Source organism: Gopherus flavomarginatus, chromosome 7 (assembly GCF_025201925.1).
Source record: "Gopherus flavomarginatus isolate rGopFla2 chromosome 7, rGopFla2.mat.asm, whole genome shotgun sequence".
In the NCBI taxonomy this organism is placed as follows: domain Eukaryota; kingdom Metazoa; phylum Chordata; order Testudines; family Testudinidae; genus Gopherus; species Gopherus flavomarginatus.
The window spans coordinates 78,303,943-78,324,055 of NC_066623.1; the positions used below are offsets into that span (position 1 = coordinate 78,303,943).

At 43.4% G+C, this 20,113-nt stretch overlaps 1 protein-coding gene across 3 annotated transcripts in view; it reads left to right on the top strand.

Moving 5' to 3' along the window:
* The window catches only part of CDC14A (cell division cycle 14A), a 120,632-nt gene that overhangs the window by 19,175 nt on the left and 81,344 nt on the right, over nucleotides 1–20,113 (top strand). For all 3 annotated transcript variants that reach the window (XM_050962359.1, XM_050962360.1, XM_050962361.1), the window contains exons 4-5: nucleotides 11,658–11,750; nucleotides 18,609–18,688. In XM_050962359.1, coding sequence (XP_050818316.1) covers nucleotides 11,658–11,750; nucleotides 18,609–18,688 — 173 coding nt within the window. The remainder of the gene's footprint in view (nucleotides 1–11,657; nucleotides 11,751–18,608; nucleotides 18,689–20,113) is intronic.

Consider the following 20,113-nt stretch of genomic DNA (forward strand, 5'->3'; position numbering starts at 1 on the left):
ATACAGACCTTCCTATCAATTTTCACTGCTGTTTTTCAGAGATGGACAATATGAAACTGAAAAGAATATGTCCATTTCAGTCAGCAGCTGCTGGATCCCAGGGCCTGTGTTTTGTTTTGGAAATGCCATGTGTCAGTGTTTCCAAAACTAAAATTTTACAGAATTTTAGGTTTACAGCAAAGTTTGAAATGGGAAAATTTCCCTCAAGTTTTGACCAGTTCTCATTTTAACTTCAAGAAAAATATTTCCAAGTACAGAAATATTCTCAAATTAATTTGTATAAAGTTTAATAAATTTGTACTGTTCCCTTCAAATGCTTCACTGACTATGTAATATAGTGAAAAAATGATTAAAGCTAATGGAATAAGAGAACATATTACTGCAACATGAAATACATTACTATCACCTAAATAAATTTGTGGAGTTAAATGTTCAACTAATGAAACTAAGTAATCTAACCACACCTCTTCCCCCTATATAATGCTGTTCTTGGGAGCCAAAAAATCTTACTGTGTTATAGGTGAAACCACGTTATATTGAACTTGCTTTGATCTGCCGGGGCACGCACTACCCCACCCCCTCCGGAGCGCTGCTTTACTGTGTTATATCCGAATTCGTGTTATATCGGGGTAGAGGTGTACTACAATTTTCCTTCTAGAACAAGATAATACTACAAAAACAATGCCGGTACTCTGAATTCTCATAGTGACCTTACTCACATTGGTGCCTTCTTTGAGTTTTGTCAAATCTGCATTAAAAGTGTTCTTAAAAGAAACAGCATGTGCTGAGTCATCGTCCGAGTGACCTTAAATGTTCTGCAGCTAATACAATGTCCCACACTTCGTGGTGTTCAGAAGGGGATCTATTCTTGTACAGTCCTTAGGGAGTGAACTGTCACAGAACCTCATAGGAGAGCTAATTTATAAGAACATGACTTAGTAGAAAAATTTAAATACCTGGCATAAAGTTTCAAAGAAGTACTTGATTGAAACAAACTTAAAAGCCCTGAAGGGAACTTCTGCAAGAAACTTGTGTTAATATCTTATTCATAACCCCTTTGCAAAATAACATGTAGTGAAAATGACCACTTTTATTATGTTTTTGTAATACAGTGGTACAAACAAAGGTTAAAGGGGGACAAAGAGTCCCGTGACACCTTATAGTCCGACAGAAGTATTGGAGCATGAGCTTTCGTGGGTGAATACCCACTTCGTCAGACACATGTTAAGGAACATTATTAAAGTTGAGAAGTCAAGCACTCAGAAATTAAGAAATTCAAAATTTACAGTTGCCTAACTATGCAACCTAAATTTGGCCCCTCCTTGTGCATGTACATCTTGATACAGTCTGTAATTACACCACTGCATACCACTTTTTCCTCAGAACCCCTGCCACAGACCCTGGGAGCCCTACACAGGACTTCTCACCTCCACGGCAGGGAGCCTGAGAATCCTAGCTCTAGCCCAGGTTCACAAGGTTTTTGGGCTCCTTCCTGTAGAGCCATGACCCTGGAAACCCTTGGGTTCCCAATTCTATGGCAGGGCTGCTCTGGAGCCAAAAACTCTGGGAACCTGGGGTTTTCAGGAACAATTCTGGTTTGAATGAATCAGCATTTTTTGATTGAAAACTTCTTCAGTTGGGAACATTCCAACCAGTCCTACCACAAACCCTACTTATAATGTGTGTATAAAACATCCTACCACAAACCCTACTTATAATGTGTGTATAAAACAATCATTAGTTTCAGGTTTTTTAATTATGTCCTGTGGGTCGAAGTTAAATGTTGGACTGCATAATTGGGAATTTCCTGTGCCAATATTGTTAATCAAATGTCTAATATTAAACATCATAATTTTTGTTAGTGCCCCTGTTGTGCTTGGAATTTTTCAAACAAAAACAAGGCCCAGCCCTTGTCTTGTGGAGTACTTGGTCGAAAACAAACAGATTAAAGGAAAGGGATACAATATATTAGCTGAGTGCCCAAGGTGGCCCTGGATCAGGTACTGGGAAAATAAAGTTGAAGCATTAACTCTCTTGTTGGTATAATTCAGTGAGTCTTTTTTCCATATACAATACAACAGAAATGTGTCTTAGGAGGGGACTTAAATGTGGACTGGGTGGAGGTCTTTTAATTAAAAATCAGGAAGGACATTTCATGACAGAAGGCAGTATGGAATTAAGCAGTTGATAAATAGGTGGCTGGATCTGTCATCCTAGAAGTGGAAGGCTGATTCAAAGCAAGACAATAGCAGATAAATAGGAATGGAGTGTATTATATAGGGCAGGGGTTGTTAACCTTTCAGAAGTGGTGTGCCAAGTCTTCATTTATTCACTCTAATCTAAGGGCTTGTCTACATCACAAAGTTGCAGCGCTGATGAGGGGGTTACAGCGCTGCAACTTAGGAGGTGTACACATCTGCAGGGCATCACCAGCGCTGCAACTCCCTGTTTGCAGCGCTGGCCGTACTCCCGTTTTGTTTCGGGTGTAGAGGATCCAGCGCTGGTGATCTAGCGCTGGTAATCAAGTGTAGACACTTACCAGCGCTTTTCTTGACCTCCGTGGAATAAGCAGGTATCCCAGCATACCTGAGGAAGCCTCTGGTAATCAAGCTGGTCTCCTTCCCCGGTTTGCTCTCGCGTTCCCCGAACCCCGAGCAAGCAGGTCTCCTTCCCTGCGGTTTGCAGGGTGGTTCGGGGAACGCGAGAGCAAACCGCAGCGAAGCTGGTCTCCTTCCCCAGTTTGCTCTCGCGTTCCCTGAACCCCCGAGCAAGCAGGTCTCCTTCCCTGCGGTTTGCAGGGTGGTTCGGGGAACGCAAGAGCAAACCGCGGCGAAGCTGGTCTCCTTCCCCCGTTTGCTCTCGCGTTCCCCGAACCCCCCTTGAAGCCGCCCAACAGCGCTGCAGTGTGGCCACATCTAACACCACTTGCAGCGCTGGTTGCTGTAAGTGTGGCCACTCTGCAGCGCTGGCCCTATACAGCTGTACTAATACAGCTGTAACAACCAGCGCTGCAAAATTGTAGATGTAGACATACCCTAAGGTTTCGTGTGCCGGTAATACATTTTAATGTTTTTGGAAGGTCTCTCTCTATAAGTCTATAAACCAGGGCTAGGCCACCTATGGCACGGGTGCCGAAGGCAGCATGCGAGCTGATTTTCAGTGGCACTCATGCTGCCCAGGTCCTGGCCACCGGTCCGGGGGGGCTCTTCATTTTAATTTTAATTTTAAATGAAGCTTTTTAAACATTTTAAAAGCCTTATTTACTTTACGTACAACAATAGTTTAGTTATATATTCTGGACTTATAGAAAGAGACTTTCTAAAAACATTAAAATGTATTACTGGCACACAAAATCTTAAATTAGAGTGAATAAATGAAGATTCGGCACACCACTTCTGAAAGGTTGCCCACCCCTGCTATAAACTATTGTAAAGTAAACAAGTGTTTTTTTTTAAATATTTAAGAAGCTTCATTTAAAATTAAACTAAAATGCAGATCCTATCAGTTTAGTGCAGTGGTTCTTAACCTGGGTGCACGCACCCCTTGGGGCAAGGCCAGTGCAAGAATATTTTGGGCCCTAGGCGAGACTTCCACCTTGCTTCCTCCCCACCGCCGCCGCACATCAGTTCATTGAGGGGCAAATCCCAATGAGCCTTTACAGACCCCAGGGGCCAACCATGCCCAGCGGCTGCTCCCCAGACCAGGTTCCCCCCTCCCCATCCCCTGAACTCCCCTGGAGGGTGCACAGCCCTCCTGCAAGCCCTCCCCACCCCACCGGCCCCCACCCCAAGTTCACTCACTGGCTTTGCCAGGCTTGAGCTGCTGCAGCAACTTGGCAGGGAGGAGCCGCGTTCCAGAGGCACCCGAGAGCCAGAGTGTCTGGCTTACGGCAGCAGCAAGCCCCAGCCATGAAGGAGCCGGCACAGTGCACGGGGGCAGCAGCCCTGCAAAGGCGGCGGTGCCACTAGTGGGGAGCAGCCGTGTCCCTCCTGCCCAGGCTGCGGGAGCCAACCCCTATGCACCCCCCAGCTCCCCCCTCACCTAGGGTTACCATATTTCAACAATCAAAAAGAGGAGAGCCCTGCCCCATCCACTCCCTCCCACTTCCCATCCCGACTGCCCCCTTCTGGGACCCCCTGACCCTAACTGCCTCCCAGAACCCCAGTCCCTACCTAAGCCTCCCTGCTCCTTGTTCCCAGACTACCCCCTCTGGAGACCCCCCCCACCCTAACTGCCCCCTGAGCATGATGAGGGGGGAGCCAGGGGGCGTGCCTGCCCGGGCTGCAGCCCGGTGGGCCCTCCCCCCCCCCCCAGGAGGGCTCCTGCAGCGGATGCTTGCGGGTGGCGGTCCCCATACACCTGCTTCAACCTGTCCTGTGCCCCAACCCCTTTCCCCCCCTCCCACACCCAAACTTTTCTGCTGCTGGGGGGTAGGACGGGGAGGCGCAGTGGCCCAGGACTGCCCCAGCAGCAGCCAGTGCACCTGGCACGGGAGTTGTCTGAACTACCCCTGAGCCAAGCGCACCGGCTACTGCAAAGGTCACGGAAAAGCATAGAATCCGTGACCACCATGACAAACTCGCAATCTAAAACAGCTGTAGCCTGAAGCCTCACTGTGATGTGCTATGTCTTCTCCAAATTACCATGATTTCTTTCTGCCTGAAACAGGCAGAATCTTTGGGGAGTGGAGACCTGTAATACCTCCCTCTCATGAGAGTAGCTGTCTTTGGGAGCAGAAACATGGAGACACTCTTGTTCCCACTGAGTCTATAGGCTGAGAATCTCTTGTCAAGTGCCTGGTGGTGTTGAGAGTCCTGCTCCGTGTATAATAGGAACAAAGCCTCAATCCTTATATCCAGTCTAGAAGTGAAGACAGATTGTGGAAATGTCAGTTGCGAAGTACTGGGAAAAAAATCAACGTTTGATAAAACTCCTTTTAGAAAACACACACAAAGTTCCCCCAACTGAAATACAAATTAAATATGCTTGGAAAGTTACTAAGTGACAGTTACATCCCATCAAATACTGGTCTTCACTTAAATATTCCCTTATTCTTAGGGTTTTTTTTTAATTCCTTGATATCCAGGTATGTATATTTAGTATAATGGACAATACTTGGGAGCATGTCTATTTATAACCAACATGTACTTTAAATAAGTTAAATGGCTTCTGAGAAGTTGTACTTCAGCTGTGTTTGAGAGTGTACTTGTGTCATGAAGTCACCGGGCTAATGCTTCATATGGAGTAGTTCCAGAGCCAGTCAGGACTCTGAGATAGCATGCCTCCTTTCTCTGAACATACTGTTGCCAGGGCAAGACGCTTACGCAGCTTTGACCTTCCTGGGTCTGACCTTGGAGTATTCAGCCTCCCTTTCCTCCCCATGTGCTTCCCGCTCTTGGGTGGGGCTCTTGGGGAGCAGTCAGATGTAGCTCTCAGCCAGCCAGTAAAACAGAAGGTTTATTAGGTGACGGGAACACAGCGTAGGACAGAACTTATTAGCACAGAAATCAGTGACTTTCAGCCAAGTCCATCTTGGGAAGTCCTGTGCCGGGAGTCCTGGGCCAGAAGCCCTGGAATCTCTCTCTTCCAGTCCCCCCCAAGCAGACAGCCCAGCTTCCAGCAACCCGACTTCCAATACCACTGTTGCTCCTCCGCCTTGTCTTTGTCCCTGGGCAAAGAGTCACTTGGTTGCATCCCTCCCGGGTCTCAGGTTACAAAGGGCACCTGTCCTAGCATACATGCAGACAGCTGGAGCAGCCTCACCTGCCACAGAGGTCTCAGCCAAAGTCACACACCTCTATTATCACCACCGAGATATTGGTGCAGCACACAGGGAAACTGAGGCACGCATTATTTATGCAAAACTCACATAGGCTCAACAGTAAGACTCGCATACAGTATAACCAGGAAAAATCTCCACTTCGCCACAACTTGTGCGGAGGCAGATGTTTGTTTTTTAACAATTGGCTACTTTTAGTCTTTAAACGTGGTGGGGAGAAAAGTCTCTGCTTTTTTTAAGTTGTGGCTTGGCAATTGTTTTTTGTATAGTCAGAACTTATTCAAGGATATCTTTTCTCTTTTTTTAAAAAAAATCTGTAGGTAAGGTACTGAGAGGTTATGCTTGATAAGAGAGCCTGTTGATCTTGTTTCATTTCTTGTGTTTTGATCACTGATTGCTATGGAGATTATATGCTGTTCTGAGTAATCAACAGCAAGACAAGAATACTTGATCATAATATCCTGTTTGCTCTTTGAAACTGAGCTGTAGTGAAATGCTTAACCCACTTTAACATTATGATATTGTGGAGCTTGATTGTTCAGGGAAGCTCAAGGGTGCACTCTTTTTCAAACAGGTGAAGAACAAATGAAATAACCATGCCGTGCTATACTGCTGTTTGTTCTGCTAAATAAATCTGATTTCATAAAATTGCTATAAAAATTACTTGCAAATTTATTACTGGCATGGCACAGCACTTTAGGACTTCATATTCTAAACCAGGGGCAGGCAACCTATGGCACATGTGCCGAAGGCAGCACGTGAGCTGATTTTCAGTGGCATTCACACTGCCCGGGCCCTGGCCACCGGTCTAGTGGGCTCTGCATTTTAATTTAATTTTAAATGAAGCTTCTTAAACATTTTAAAAACCTTATTTGCTTTATATACAACAATAGTTTAGTTATGTATTATAGACTTATAGAAAGAGGCTTTTTAAAAACGTTAAAATGTATTACTTGCACGCGAAACCTTAAATTAGAGTGAGTAAATGAAGACTCGGCACACCACTTCTTCTGAAAGGTTGCCAACCCCTGTTCTAAACTATGATAGATGAGACAGTTTACAAACTTCTCTTAGATTTGTCTGACCTTGCAGTAATCTAATTTTGTATTAAATGCAAAGCAATATTTTCATGCTGAACAATGCAAGGGCTATGCCATATTGATTGAGTAGTATATTGTGACATCATCCAGTGACTACCCTAATTAAATGCTAATCTAGCCACGGCATAAATGAGAATTTCTAAAACTTCTGGCATTTTCTTTTGTAATGCTTGTTTTGTCTTGAATCTCTTATAAATAATTGAACAGTATGAACTTGTTTGGAATTGTTATGTAAATTAATGGGTTAGATTTTCTTTACTTAAAACTAGAACTAGCATGTTGCTTTTCATAAGTTTTTATATTACAAAGCAAGAGGTGTGTTTTAACTTCAAAGTAATCTGAGCATATGTCATAAACAGATATCTAAGGGTTAATGTCTCTTGTACCTGTAAAGGGTTAACAAACGGTGACCTGAAACACCTGACCAGAGGACCAGTCAGGAGACAAGATACTTTCAAATCTGGGTGGAGGGAAGTTTGGGTGTGGGTCCTTTGTTCTTGTTCTGTTCTCTCTCTGGGCTCTGAGAGTGACCACAGGAATCTCCAGGCTCTCTAATCTTCTGTTTCCAATTTGTAAGTACAACGGTAGAAAGACAATATAGGCTTTTACATTGTTTTTCTGTATTTGCAAATGTGTAGTCTGCTGGAAATAGTTTAAATTGTATTTTTTCTGGATAAGGCTGTTTGTCCATTTTCTATAAGTAAAAGGTTTATCTCTGCAATTTAGATGGTAAACAGTTACAGGGTCTTCTAGCTTGTAGAAAAAATACAAACAGCCTTATCCAGAAAAAATACAATTTAAACTATTTCCAGCAGACTACACATTTGCAAATACAGAAAAACAATGTAAAAGCCTATATTGTCTTTCTACCGTTGTACTTACAAATTGGAAACAGAAGATTAGAGAGCCTGGAGATTCCTGTGGTCACTCTCAGAGCCCAGAGAGAGAACAGAACAAGAACAAAGGACCCACACCCAAACTTCCCTCCACCCAGATTTGAAAGTATCTTGTCTCCTGATTGGTCCTCTGGTCAGGTGTTTCAGGTCACTGTTTGTTAACCCTTTACAGGTACAAGAGACATTAACCCTTAGATATCTGTTTATGACAGCATATTCCAGAGTTCACCATGAAATGTATAGCACTGTTGTCATGTTGTTGTGTTAAGTGGACTTTTGCATCCTTACTAATTGAGAAACTTTTCTTTGTTGAATAAACCTGATGGTTTGTGTATAGTAAAAGCTCTAGTTAAATTACTAAAATAAGTAACTTTTCATTATTATAATTTTGAATAAAGAAGCACTTTTGTAGCATTTGAAGAATGTGACTAAGGCTAGTTAACTGTTTAATATATATCTTCATGAGTTTTACTACTGTAACATCTAAACTATGGTATCCTAGGAAACCAGAGGAAAAGCGTTCTTAGTTCTTTGTATTGTACATATTAAATCTTTCTTTACATATTTAAAAATAATTGATATGTGGCACTCTATAGACTTTGAAAACTAGCTGAAAGAATCTGAACGCTTTTTTCCCCTTACATGTGTAAACTTTAAAATTGTAGGTATTCTTTTAGCAAATACTATAAATTATTTCTAAGTGTTTTAGCGTAACTAAAGGCCTGGCCCTGTAAGATGATCTAAGCAGTGGACCTCTGTGAAAATCCACAGATCTCAGAGGGCTCCACACGCGTTTTAAATTTCAGCCCATACGGATCAGCTTGCGGAACTGGGGGTCTAATGGCTTAATATGTTAATTATTATCAACTGCATTTAATTCTAGTCTGTATAACTTTAGCAATAGTGGTGAAACTGGACTTGATCTGAACATAAGTTTCAATTGTGTAAATGTTAAGTGCAGATACACAGAATAGAGCTCTTGCAACAAGGTCATTTCAGCCAGTACTGGTTGTCATTGTTCCTAAATGAATGGGATTTTTACATAGCCAAGTAGTGATATAGCATGGTGGGTAGTGTTCCACATTTCTGAATCTACTGGAATGTGCAATTCAAATGCTTATTTTGTAAATTTCCCTCAGTATTTGCTGTATTGTAAATGAGTGTTTCATCTAGTTATTCAAGACCAGTTTTCAATCTCTTTTATTTAAAGCTTTCAGTGTTGTCAAAAATGGATTTAAATGTACAATGTAGAAATCTGAGTCCATAGAGATTGAAGTGTAGCTCTCACTTCATTTTTTTCAAATGGCATAGAAGCAATGAAAATTCTATATCCGAATAGTTAACCTTAAATGTCAGAGATGCTTCTGAGAATTTGAGTGTGTCCCCCCCTACCCCAAACACACACACACACGGTACAACAATAATGCTATCAGTAGTAGTATATTACTGCAGTCTATCACCCTGTTAAAAAATAAAAAAAGATTGCCATTTTAAGTAGAAGAGGTTTTTAAATGACTACTAAACAGTTTTTAAAATGATTTTTAAATAAAGCAAATTCCAAAGTATTCTTGGCTATAGAAAGAATTGTATTTCAAAAGAACTGTAAATTATGTTGCTGTGAATTATTTAAAATAAGAGATGTAGACAATAAACTACAACTGTTGTTTGTGTGGCACTATTACTATAATTTTTTTCTGATTTAGACCATAATAGACTTGGTAAAAATCACAGAATACTGGATGCCAATGTGATAACGAGAAAGCTTATTCCTATATTTTTGAGCTATTCATGTGACTTGTCAGATTTTAATATCCGTTAAATGCCGTAGAAGATGGGGGCGTGCACATATAAATAAGTATAAAGCAGGTCATGCTTGTCTGTCTCCAAGCATGACCTGTTGTAACCCCTGAGGATACTCCTCCCTCATTCTGGGGGATTATAGTCCCATTTAGATGTACTCCAGTCACATTAATTTAAATCACACTGTTTATCCTCCTGTAGAAGGAGTGATGAATAAAACCATTATCATAACATAAAGACAGATCCACAGGTTGAGGGGCTCTTCCTATGGAGGATAGGAGTAAAGAAACTGATGAAAGTATTGCAATAAGTTTCTCTTAAATTTGCTGGCTATTTTTAGTTTCTTTTAGAGAGATTCTTTTTTGTATTTAAGGCTTTCATATGAACTCTTGTAGAAAATTCTGTATCTAAAATTTTATTTTCAGTCTGCATGAAAAGTCAGTATGGCTAGCACCAATTCAATTGTTAATTGACAATGCTACAAAAATCTGTAGTAGTGTGCAGTACTCCTCAAAAATTTTCAGTGCTGAATCTGAGGGAGGTTTCTGTCAAGAAACTTGCTCCCTAAACCCAGTCTCCACGAACACTGCTTAAAACATTTGCAGAATTAGTGTAAAAATCCATGCGTATTTGTCTGAAAGTACATTGTGATCTGAAGCGTACACAATTTAGTAGAATTATGGAATTACAAAATATCAATATTATAAATTCAGTGATTCAACATTTATTCATTGAGTGAACTAAATATCACCGCATCACTGTGGTTCACATGTGCTTTAACTAACTGTTCCGATTGTAAGTCAGTTATGGATTTCTGAGATTTCCATTCTTGCTGAGATTTTATAATCATTGGTCGTCTTTTATTTAATTCTAAAGAGAATCCTTGTGAACTAAATATTGCTGTTTTTAAACACTTATTCACTATGACTTGTATCTCCTTATCTGTGCAATTAGTTAACTGTTTCTTTTCAGATGGTTTTAGAAGGATTAGTAAAATCAATGTGGGAAATAAGATTAGGCCTAATACTAAGAGTATGTCTACACTGCAGTAAATACACATGGCTGTCCCATGCCAGCTGACTCAGCCCGAGCCCAGTGGGCTGTTTAGTTGTGGTGTAGACATTCAGGCTCAGGCTAGAGTAGGGGTGGACAAACTTTTTGGTGTGAGGGCCACATCGGGTTTTGGAAATTGTATGGAGGGCCGGTTAGGGGAGGGGGATGTGGTCCCCACCCACCTCCCGCTTCTTATCCCTGACAGCCCACACCTGGGACTCCCTGTCCTGTCACATCCAACCCTCCCATTCCCGGATGCCCCTCCCCCGGGACCCCTGCCCCATCCACCCCCCCGCTCCCTGTTCCCTGACTGCCTCCAGAACCTGTGCCCCTGACTGCCCCCTGCCACCCCATCGAACCCCCCCGGACCTCTGCCCCATCCAACCACCCCTTTTCCTTATCCTCTGACTGCCCCCCAGCCCCTGCTCCCATTCAACCCACTGTTCCCCGCTCCCTGACCCCCCCTCAACCCCTATTGACTCCCATGCTCTAACCACCACCCATCTCTCCTGCCCTCTATCCAAGCCGCCCACCCCTTACAGCGCTGCTTGGAGCACTGGTGGCTGGCGGTGCTACAGCCATGCACCACGCAGCACAGAGCACCAGGTCAGGCTGGGTGCTGCCCCAGCTCGCAGGAGCTCGCAGGCTGGGTGCTGCCCCAGGAGCTCGCAGGCCCACCACCCAAAGCATTGCAGCAGGGTGAGCTGAGGCTGCATGGGAGGAAGAAGAGCAGGGAATGGGCCGGAGGCGAGCCTCCCAGGCCAGGAGCCGGGCAGGAGGGTCCCACGGGCTGGATGTGGCCTGCAGGCCATAGTTTGCCCACCTCTGGGCTAGAGCCTGGATTCCGGGACCCTCTCACCAGCAGAAATTGGTCCAATGGAAGATACTGCCTCGCCCACCTCCATAATATTTTTGATTATTTTATCAGATTGAAAATGACTTTTTTTCTAAAGCTCTGGCTTTTTGTAAGTCCTGTGTTTTCCTGTAATTAACGTAGCTGACGCATCCCTCTCCTTTCTCTTTAAACAGTCTTTCAGTCTATCAAGAAAGAAAATAGTCCACTATACCAGTTTTGATCAGCGGAAACGAGCAAATGCAGCATTTTTAATAGGGTCATATGCAGTAAGTATCACTTGTTTATATACACCTCTATTCTTCCCTGAGCAGACATTTTAGCCATAGTTTTACATGGCAGCAAAACACAGACTTCAGTGAGACTGTCATTCAATCTTCTGTAATCTAGCTCTTTGTCCTGTTTCTTCAAGGTGTAATTAGAACTTTGATGGGTTTGCTTTTTCTGTGGTAGCCTATTCTGCCACTTTAAAATAAGGTTTGTTTTTCCCCAGATATAGTGATTAAGAATAGTTTTGTAAAGTTCCTTTTTAACTAATATTTTAACCTACTGTACTGAAGGTTTTAATTTTTATTTTATTTTGTAAGGGTGGGGGGGAGTTCTGTATTGCACCTTACCCAGCATTCTCTTCCCCCATCTTGGTCCCCTTCCCACAAGTTCCTCCAGTCCCAGCAGTGGGCCGGCCCTTAGAACAGGTTCTGGAGGGATTAAGGTGTTTTATTCTGCCCCTTACACACACACACCCCCGTCTCCTTGGTACCTGCTACACTACAGGATTGTTTGCTTCTCTGGCTGGCCTCTATGGAGCAGCTTCCCCTCTGTTACCATAATGGTGTTAAAAGGAACTACTCAGTACTGGTACAGAGCAACATGGTAGAGGCCCAAATGTAGAGAGCAGCCTCTGTGCTTGTTGGAATGAAGTACTCCTTGCAAATCTTAAGCATCCTCTATTACCAGAAAGCTGAATTAAAAGAGATGGAGAGTAAAACAGTGAACTCCCACCACAGACACTCATGTAAAGGAATCTGGAGTGGGCAGGATATCAAGCGCCCCCCAGAGCTCCTGGCAGAGAGCTGAAGACCTACGTAGGGCAGTGTGTGCTCCTTGCTGAGCAAGTGTGCAGATGGCCCCTAATCCAGACTGTGATCAGAGGATCCAGGACTCTCTAAAATTGCTGTTCCAATATTTAATGCTGAATTCAAATCTGCATGTAAGTGTTGCAGCAAGTGAAGTATTTTAAAATGTACCAGTGGGAAGAATCCTGGAAAATTTCCATGCAGTGTGTTACAGTTGGCAGTCTCTGCTCATATGCGCACCTGTTCCAAGCTATCCTGTTCACCAGTCCTAACTAATACTTTTTGATTGCCACCATATGCTGCCAGGGTTTGCATGTGCACAGGATACAGTTATTCTCTTAGAAAAATAATTTGGTAATTTAACATTCCTTTGGCTGGCTGATGCTGTAAATCTTTGATCGCTGATGTGCAGATAACAGCTTGGTCTATTACATCAGTGTGACTGTAAACTAAAAATTTTCCCCCTTTTATTATGGAATATTTTCATATGCACACTAGTTACTCTTCTGATTTTAAAAAATAAACATATAGTTTCTAAAATAGTGAAATACATTGGTTCTCATGATAGATTAGTTGAGTAACTTACATGTTGAAAAAGTTTAATTTTAAGGAGTATAAAAGCATCCTTTGACCTGCCTAGTTCATCCCAGAGTGAATTTTTATAGCTGTGTATTTTATATCTGTGTATGAAAGTGTGTTATGGATATTTTTCATATTCTGAAATTATTCTGGCTCGCAATTAAGTGCTGATGGGTAAATTTTTGGTGTAATGATTAATAAAATGAGTAGTTTTGACCCATTGTTTATAATATGATACTTCATAGAAAATTGGCTTCTATATCTGCCCTTGAATCCAAAAATATTAATTTTTCTATTTAAAACCAGCATTCTGAGTTTTTTAATATATTTTTTTTTAATTTTTATAGTTTTTATGTATTAAGAGTGATGTTTGGCACCTAGTCGACTGTGGGAATGTACAGCATTAGCTTTCTCTTGCAGCATAAGTGCTCTAGTTTTTTGACATTTTTAGTACCTCTTCTTTTCCAGAAGTGGATCTCTCTTCACTAGTAGCTCTTATTCTTCTCCAGCACACAAGCATAGCATATCTATTGGCAAATAAATTGAGTGCCAGATATGTTTTGCTGGGGGATATACACACACACACACACACACACACACACACACACACACACACACACACACACACACACACACACACACACACACACACACACACACACACACACACACACACACACACACACACACACACACACTCTCTGTCTCTCTCTCCCTCCCTCCCTCCCTCCTGGAAACAACACTATCCTAGGCATGGTAATATAGCAATATACTTTCAGATAAACAAGCTGTTCATTTTCTTCTGTTAACCCTTTCTGGTTGGTTGATATATTTAGAGGGCTAAATCCTGGCACCGCCAGCAAGGCTGCATTGGCTTCAGTCAGGCCAGGATTTCACCCTGTGTCTTTTATACTTGCAGAATTCTAATTCTTAATATGTTCATTGACAGTTGGGAAAAATGTAGTAATCAATCTAAGTTGGCGGGCTGTGGAAAGTGATAGTCATGTACACTACCAATTTCCAGGGAATGGAGCCAGTGATGAAGGTCAACAATGAAACCACAGCTTGTGTTATTCTGCTGTCTGTGGACAGGATGTCTGGGGCTGCATTAACAGATGGGAGAACTTTCCTCAATCCTGCTGGGTTTGATAGTTACCAACATGCACATCTAATTCAAGATGTGCTAACAAATGTCATCTGAAACTAAGGAACTTATCCCTTTCCCATACCACCAATATACTATTTATTTAAATTCTGTTTCAGAACGATTATTTTTTGAGGTGGAACTTGCAGGAACCTGATAATCTGCTCCAGTAAGGTAATACAGTGTAGTTAGCAATGCCAAACTTGTAGGATTCTCTTATGATGAGAGCGCCTAAAATTGAATGTGTCAGGGGAAAATTCCTTCCCATCCTTATACTGATCACAAAAGGTTTATTGTTTTTGATAAACTCATGTGACCTAACAATGATTAATGTTCTGTACAGTTAGTTGAGAGGTTTTGTTTTATTTCTGTCCTGATGCTAGATTATTAAGTGTAAAATGAGACCTGACCAACACTGGATTAAATTCTATGATTTGGGATTCAGTGGTGGTTTTTTTTTTTGTTTTTTTTTTTTTTTGTTTTTTTTTTTTGCCCTGGCTTGGTACCAAAAAACCTAATTTACATGCCCTATATTTAAATATAAAATAACCACCCTGAAGGGTGGGGAGGAACTGCATAATGGTGAAGTGATTGGGTAATAACTGCTAAGCATGGTCACACATCTGTCAATACTAACATTATGTTGAACTGTAATGGTCTCATCCCTAACTTGAAAATATAAATGATTTCTTAGTCCTACTTTGTAGCCTTGAGAAATAACTTGCTCTTAATTTTAGCAGTTGACTCAACAGTCTGACATGCTGTTTACTTCCTAAGTGGGGGCTAACAAGCAGTCCCTCACTCCTCTCACAACTGTAGGTCTGGACCTTTTCTGCTTCAAGCAGAGCATATCCCCAAGTTGCACTAAAGCTGCTTTGCAAAATTGTCAGGAAAACTTACCAACCTCTGCAAAGATGTGTTCAGAAGCTACTGATGAAGTAGATATTGTGGGTCAGGGGGAAGAGGATATAATAGATTCTATCATGCAAAACTTTGTCCAGGATTTGTAGGTCTGCCTTGCTGATTTCCTTTTCTCCTCTGAAAACCTTCTAGAACATGCAGCTGTGAATTTCCTTCACAGTTGGTTTGTGGCCAGCATGTCATTATCTGGCATGTTCCTGTGCAAGGTCCCAGGCATGGAAAGCTTTATCCATCAAACAAATAATTATTTAGGAAGCTGGGAGAGTGAAAACTGAGGTCAAAGCCAAACTGTTTTGCAATCTTAAACATAGCATTCGCTAAGTATTTATTATCTTCAAACCTTTCTGAAGCAGCAGCAGTATGCATTTCTGTTGTGGTCAAGGAAAAAAAACCAAACCTTTACCTGTAAAACTCCTAAAAGTTGGTTTTCTTCAAGTAGTGTCCCTATGGGTGCTCCACTTCAGATGCCCATGCTTCTCTCTCACCTTGGATCAAAGATTTCTAGCTAGCACTGCTCATTCACCCCACACACGCACCCCATACCTCCCCATGGCAGACACTAAGGCTATATAGCAAGGGTGGGCAAAATTTGTGGCCTGAGGGCCACATCTGGGAATAGAAATTGTTTGGAGGGCCATGAATGCTTACAAAGTTGGAGTTGGGTTGGGGGTGTGGGCTCTTGGTAGTGGGGCCAGAAATGAGGAGTTTAGGATGTGGGAGGGGGCTCAGGCTAGGGCAGAAGGTAGGGGTGCGGCAAGGGGTGCAGGCTGTGGCTGGAGGTGTGGGCTCTGGGGTAGGGCTGGGGATGAGAGGTTTGGGGTGCAGGAGGGTGCTCTGGGCTTCGATCAAGGGGTTTGGAGGTCAGGAGGGGGATCAGGGCTGGTCTGGGGAGTTGGGGCATGGAGAAAGGCTTGGGTGCAGGCTCTACGCAGCACTTACCTCAAGTGGCTCCCGGAAGCAGCAGCATGTCCCTTCTCCAGCTCCAAGGCAGAGGTGTGGCAAGACAGCTGTGCATGCTGCCCCATCTGCAGGCACCGCCCCTGCAGCTCCCATTGGAGCACTGGAGGTGGCCATTGGAGCATGTAGGAGCCAGAGTGGGGCAATGCCACAGTTTCTGGGAGCTGTGTGATGCAGCCCCCGACCCTGCGCCTCGGCTGGAGCAGGGCCTTGCCACAGTTTCTGGGAGCCATGGGGTGCTTCCCCGGACCCTGTGCCCTGGCTGGAGCGGGGCAAGCCTCAGACCCTGCTCCCTAGTGTGAGCTCGCTGGCCATAGTTTGCCCACCCCTGCTTTATAGGAATGTGTGGGTGAACCACCCTCCATTCCTTCTCTGCTGCCTTGGCCCAAGACAGAATACAGGCATATCTGCCAAAAGCATACTCGACTCTTCTCTTGATCTTGCTTTCTGTCAAAAACAGAGCAGAACGTTAGCCTCTGAGTGCTCCTTAGGGAGTTGGCCCTCGCACCAGCCTCAGATGACCAGATCAAACTCTGTTCCTAGCACCACGGCCTTAGTAATGGCTAAAAAGCAAGAAAGAAGGGTCAGGAGGGGACCTTTCCTATGTCCCGTAAAGGGAAGGAGAGAGCTATAGGCGAGCAAAGACCCGTGAGGGGCAGCTCTTCCCTTCCAAGGCCCGCCTGCCCCCCACTCTGGGGAGTGGCAGAGGCACATGGCACCTGGCAGTGCCATCCATGCTCCCTGCCTGTGCTGCCCACACCACCCATGGAGGTGCCCCATTCAAGGAGTAAACCTGCCTTGGGAGCCTTTCAGTGGTCCCCATCAGTGTGGCACTGCTCCTCGCCGCAGGGAGTGCCCTGTCAGCGCTCGTCTGAACAGTGTTACCAGTCCCGGGATGCAGGTCGGTGTGCCTGCAGAGTTCCCGGTGTCAGTCCTCAGATTCCAGGCAGCATTCCTCAGGCTCTAGGTGTCAATTACCAGTGGTCTGGCACAGACCCACTGTGCTGAGGCACCAGTCCCCCACAGCCCTGGTGTCTGGAGCACCAGAGTCTCTCTCCCAGCTCATAGCACCACTCCGGAGGATCAGGACGCCAGTCCCTGAAGCCCCATTGCCGGAACACCAGTATGGTTCACTGCAGGTGCATCAACGGTCTCCAACACATTAGTCTTCACGCTCCCGTTTCCACTCCCGCTCTACGGAACGGCACCGCTCGTAAGGCGTAGATCTGCCAAATACCACTGCCAGTCACTGGGATCGTGGCACTGAGAGCCATCTCCCTGTACAGGTCCTCAACAGAGGTCCAGAGCCAGGTAAACAGGTGGCCTCGGCACTGTCCTGGTACCCCAGACAAGTCTCCCCCTCCTCTAGCTCCAATAGCGAGGAGGAGACCCTGCCTGCGGGCCAGGGCCACCCATCAGGGACATCATGGCCCCAGGCCCAATGTCCTGCCCCCTAGCAACTCTGGAACCCCTGTGGATTTCCCCACCCATTGCAGGGGCATAGGTCGGTCTCAGGGGCATCTGACAGATGATCGATGACAGACAATCGGCAACAGTCTCCCACCTCCCCCTCACGTGTTATGGAGTCAGAGCAAGTTCCCCAGGGCCAGCCAGCCTCAGCTGAGGCTCCCATAGCAGAAGCAGCAGAGTTTGCAGACCCGCCTGTACCTGCCACCTGATCATCTATCCATCTACCAGTATTTTTTCCAAGAACTTCTACTTCCAGCAGGAATCCTATTTCCCTATGCTGGGCATTAGAAAGGCCTTAGCTTTCTACGTGGATAGCAATAAATGGTTTAGGAGATATCCTAGATGATTTATGGGTAGATCTGACAGGGCTCCCATTTCTACTAATCCATTTAGACAGTCTTTTTTTTTTTGGGTTGTATCTGTACCTTTTATGAGTCTGCAGGTTCTCAGCCCCCTCAGGGTGCAAGTGCATTCAACTTGACATCTACTGCATTATTGAAGAGTGTCCCAGTATCTGAGATCTCTTCTGTGAGGCACTGGTGAAATTGGGAGCATCCTGTTCAGTAATCTATGCTGGTGAAAGCATAGACAAGAAATGGGCCAATCATTGAATGGAGATCTGTTCATGGATATTGTCTTAATCGAAGGTTAAATCATAGGAATAGTTTACTCATTGATTTTAATTTTAGGTTTGTATTGAGTCTTCCTTAGTGTGCCTCTAGATTGCAATAATCTATAAACAATATTTCGGTTTATTTGTAACTCTTGTTGAAGCAAATTTCTGTTTAGGTACACCCTATTAAGTCTACATAATGAGGGAAGGAATAAATTATATGCTAATTAAAATGACAAATACAGATTACTGTATTGCGTCAGAAGAAATGCATCATACAATTTGATGTTTTTTTTTCTTTTCTCATGACTACTCTGCGGTTGAGTCCGGTGGCTTTTTTCTAATGACTGGTTGCATTTTTTTCCAGGTAATTTACTTAAAGAAAACACCAGAAGAAGCATACAGAGCACTTTTATCTGGATCTAATCCACCATATCTTCCATTTAGGTATGTCTGCAAATGAAATATTACTTTGTTGAATTTTTTTTTTTACTTTAGAGCTTGATTTTCTTGAGGCATTTTCAAAGTCCTGAATGTGTGATGTAAAAATCTTATGGTTTATAAAATGATTACTTCCCAAGAAATTCTTTGACTTTTGGAGAAAACATTTGCTCCTGGATAGAATAATAAATCCATAGGGATTGAGAGCCTTGTTTAAGACACATTTCCATCTGAGAAAATCACTGCTGATCAGCCACTAATTAAGGCTGACAACATTGTAGCTCAAAATTAATTTATTAGAAAGATTATAACTTGCTGATAAATTTCCATGTCATACACTGAATTTTACAAGTAACAGAAGCCATCGCAATCAGTTTATTCCAGTGGGGCCTGTATAGCTAGACTTTTGAAATAAGTAATTTTATACACGTGTATATTGTCCCCATTTTAAAGGGGACATTTGAAGCTAATTAATGACTGGGTGTTCTATCCATTTTTTTATGAACAAATTAAATTGATGCATTTTAGGTAAATTTGCATTGAAACTTGCATTTAAAGAGATTTAATCTCTTCTTTGTATACATAACATAGAGCAAGGATTCTCAAACATTTTTATAGTGTGGACCACACTTCAGTAGTATTGCACGGACCACTTACCCTCCCATTTCTGGTCACAACAATCTATAGCAACTCTGGGAGGCTTACGTGACAGCTGGCTCGAAGAGGCCATTGGGCAGCCTTAGACCTTCTCCCATAGGGAATAGTCCTGGTGCAAGGGGACCTCTCTGTCTCTTCCATGGCAGTGTAGGAGGCATTTTCAGGGCAAACATATGTGCCTGCAAAAAACCAATAAAGCATGTTGAAGAGGGGCTGAATTTATGGCAGCCCAGAGGACTGCCTAGTACGTTGTGGGCTGTGCTAGCTCCTGCAACTGCTCAGGGAAGGAGTATCAAACTGTATCATCCCTCTGCTGGTGTCTGCCTGAATCAGGCTCTTGGACAAACAGTTGGGTAAAAGCTAGAATACCTGGATGTAACAGGCTTTTCTGAGGACCATTGTGGCTACAAAAACCTCTTGCTGATGACTTTGTTGCTAAAAGTACTTGGCATCAGTTCAGTGATCAGTAGAGCTGTTTTGTTCACACCTTGTGTTTAGACATCTGCCAAAAATATAGAAAGTTTGCTAAGCTGCTGGCATCAAAATCCTGCTAAGCTGCCACTGTTTATAAAATAATAAAAAGGCACTCGGTGGCCTGAATAAAGAAGAAACGTACCTTTTACATTGAAATGCCAGTGCTTGGTCATAAAATCCACAGGATCAAAAGTGTAAAATGTGTGGACAGTAGTGTGAGTTTTTGAAAAAGCCGTTGAACTAGCCTGTAGTTAGTCTTAGTAACTGTGTCCCAACTAGTGCATTTTTTCTAATTCCCGG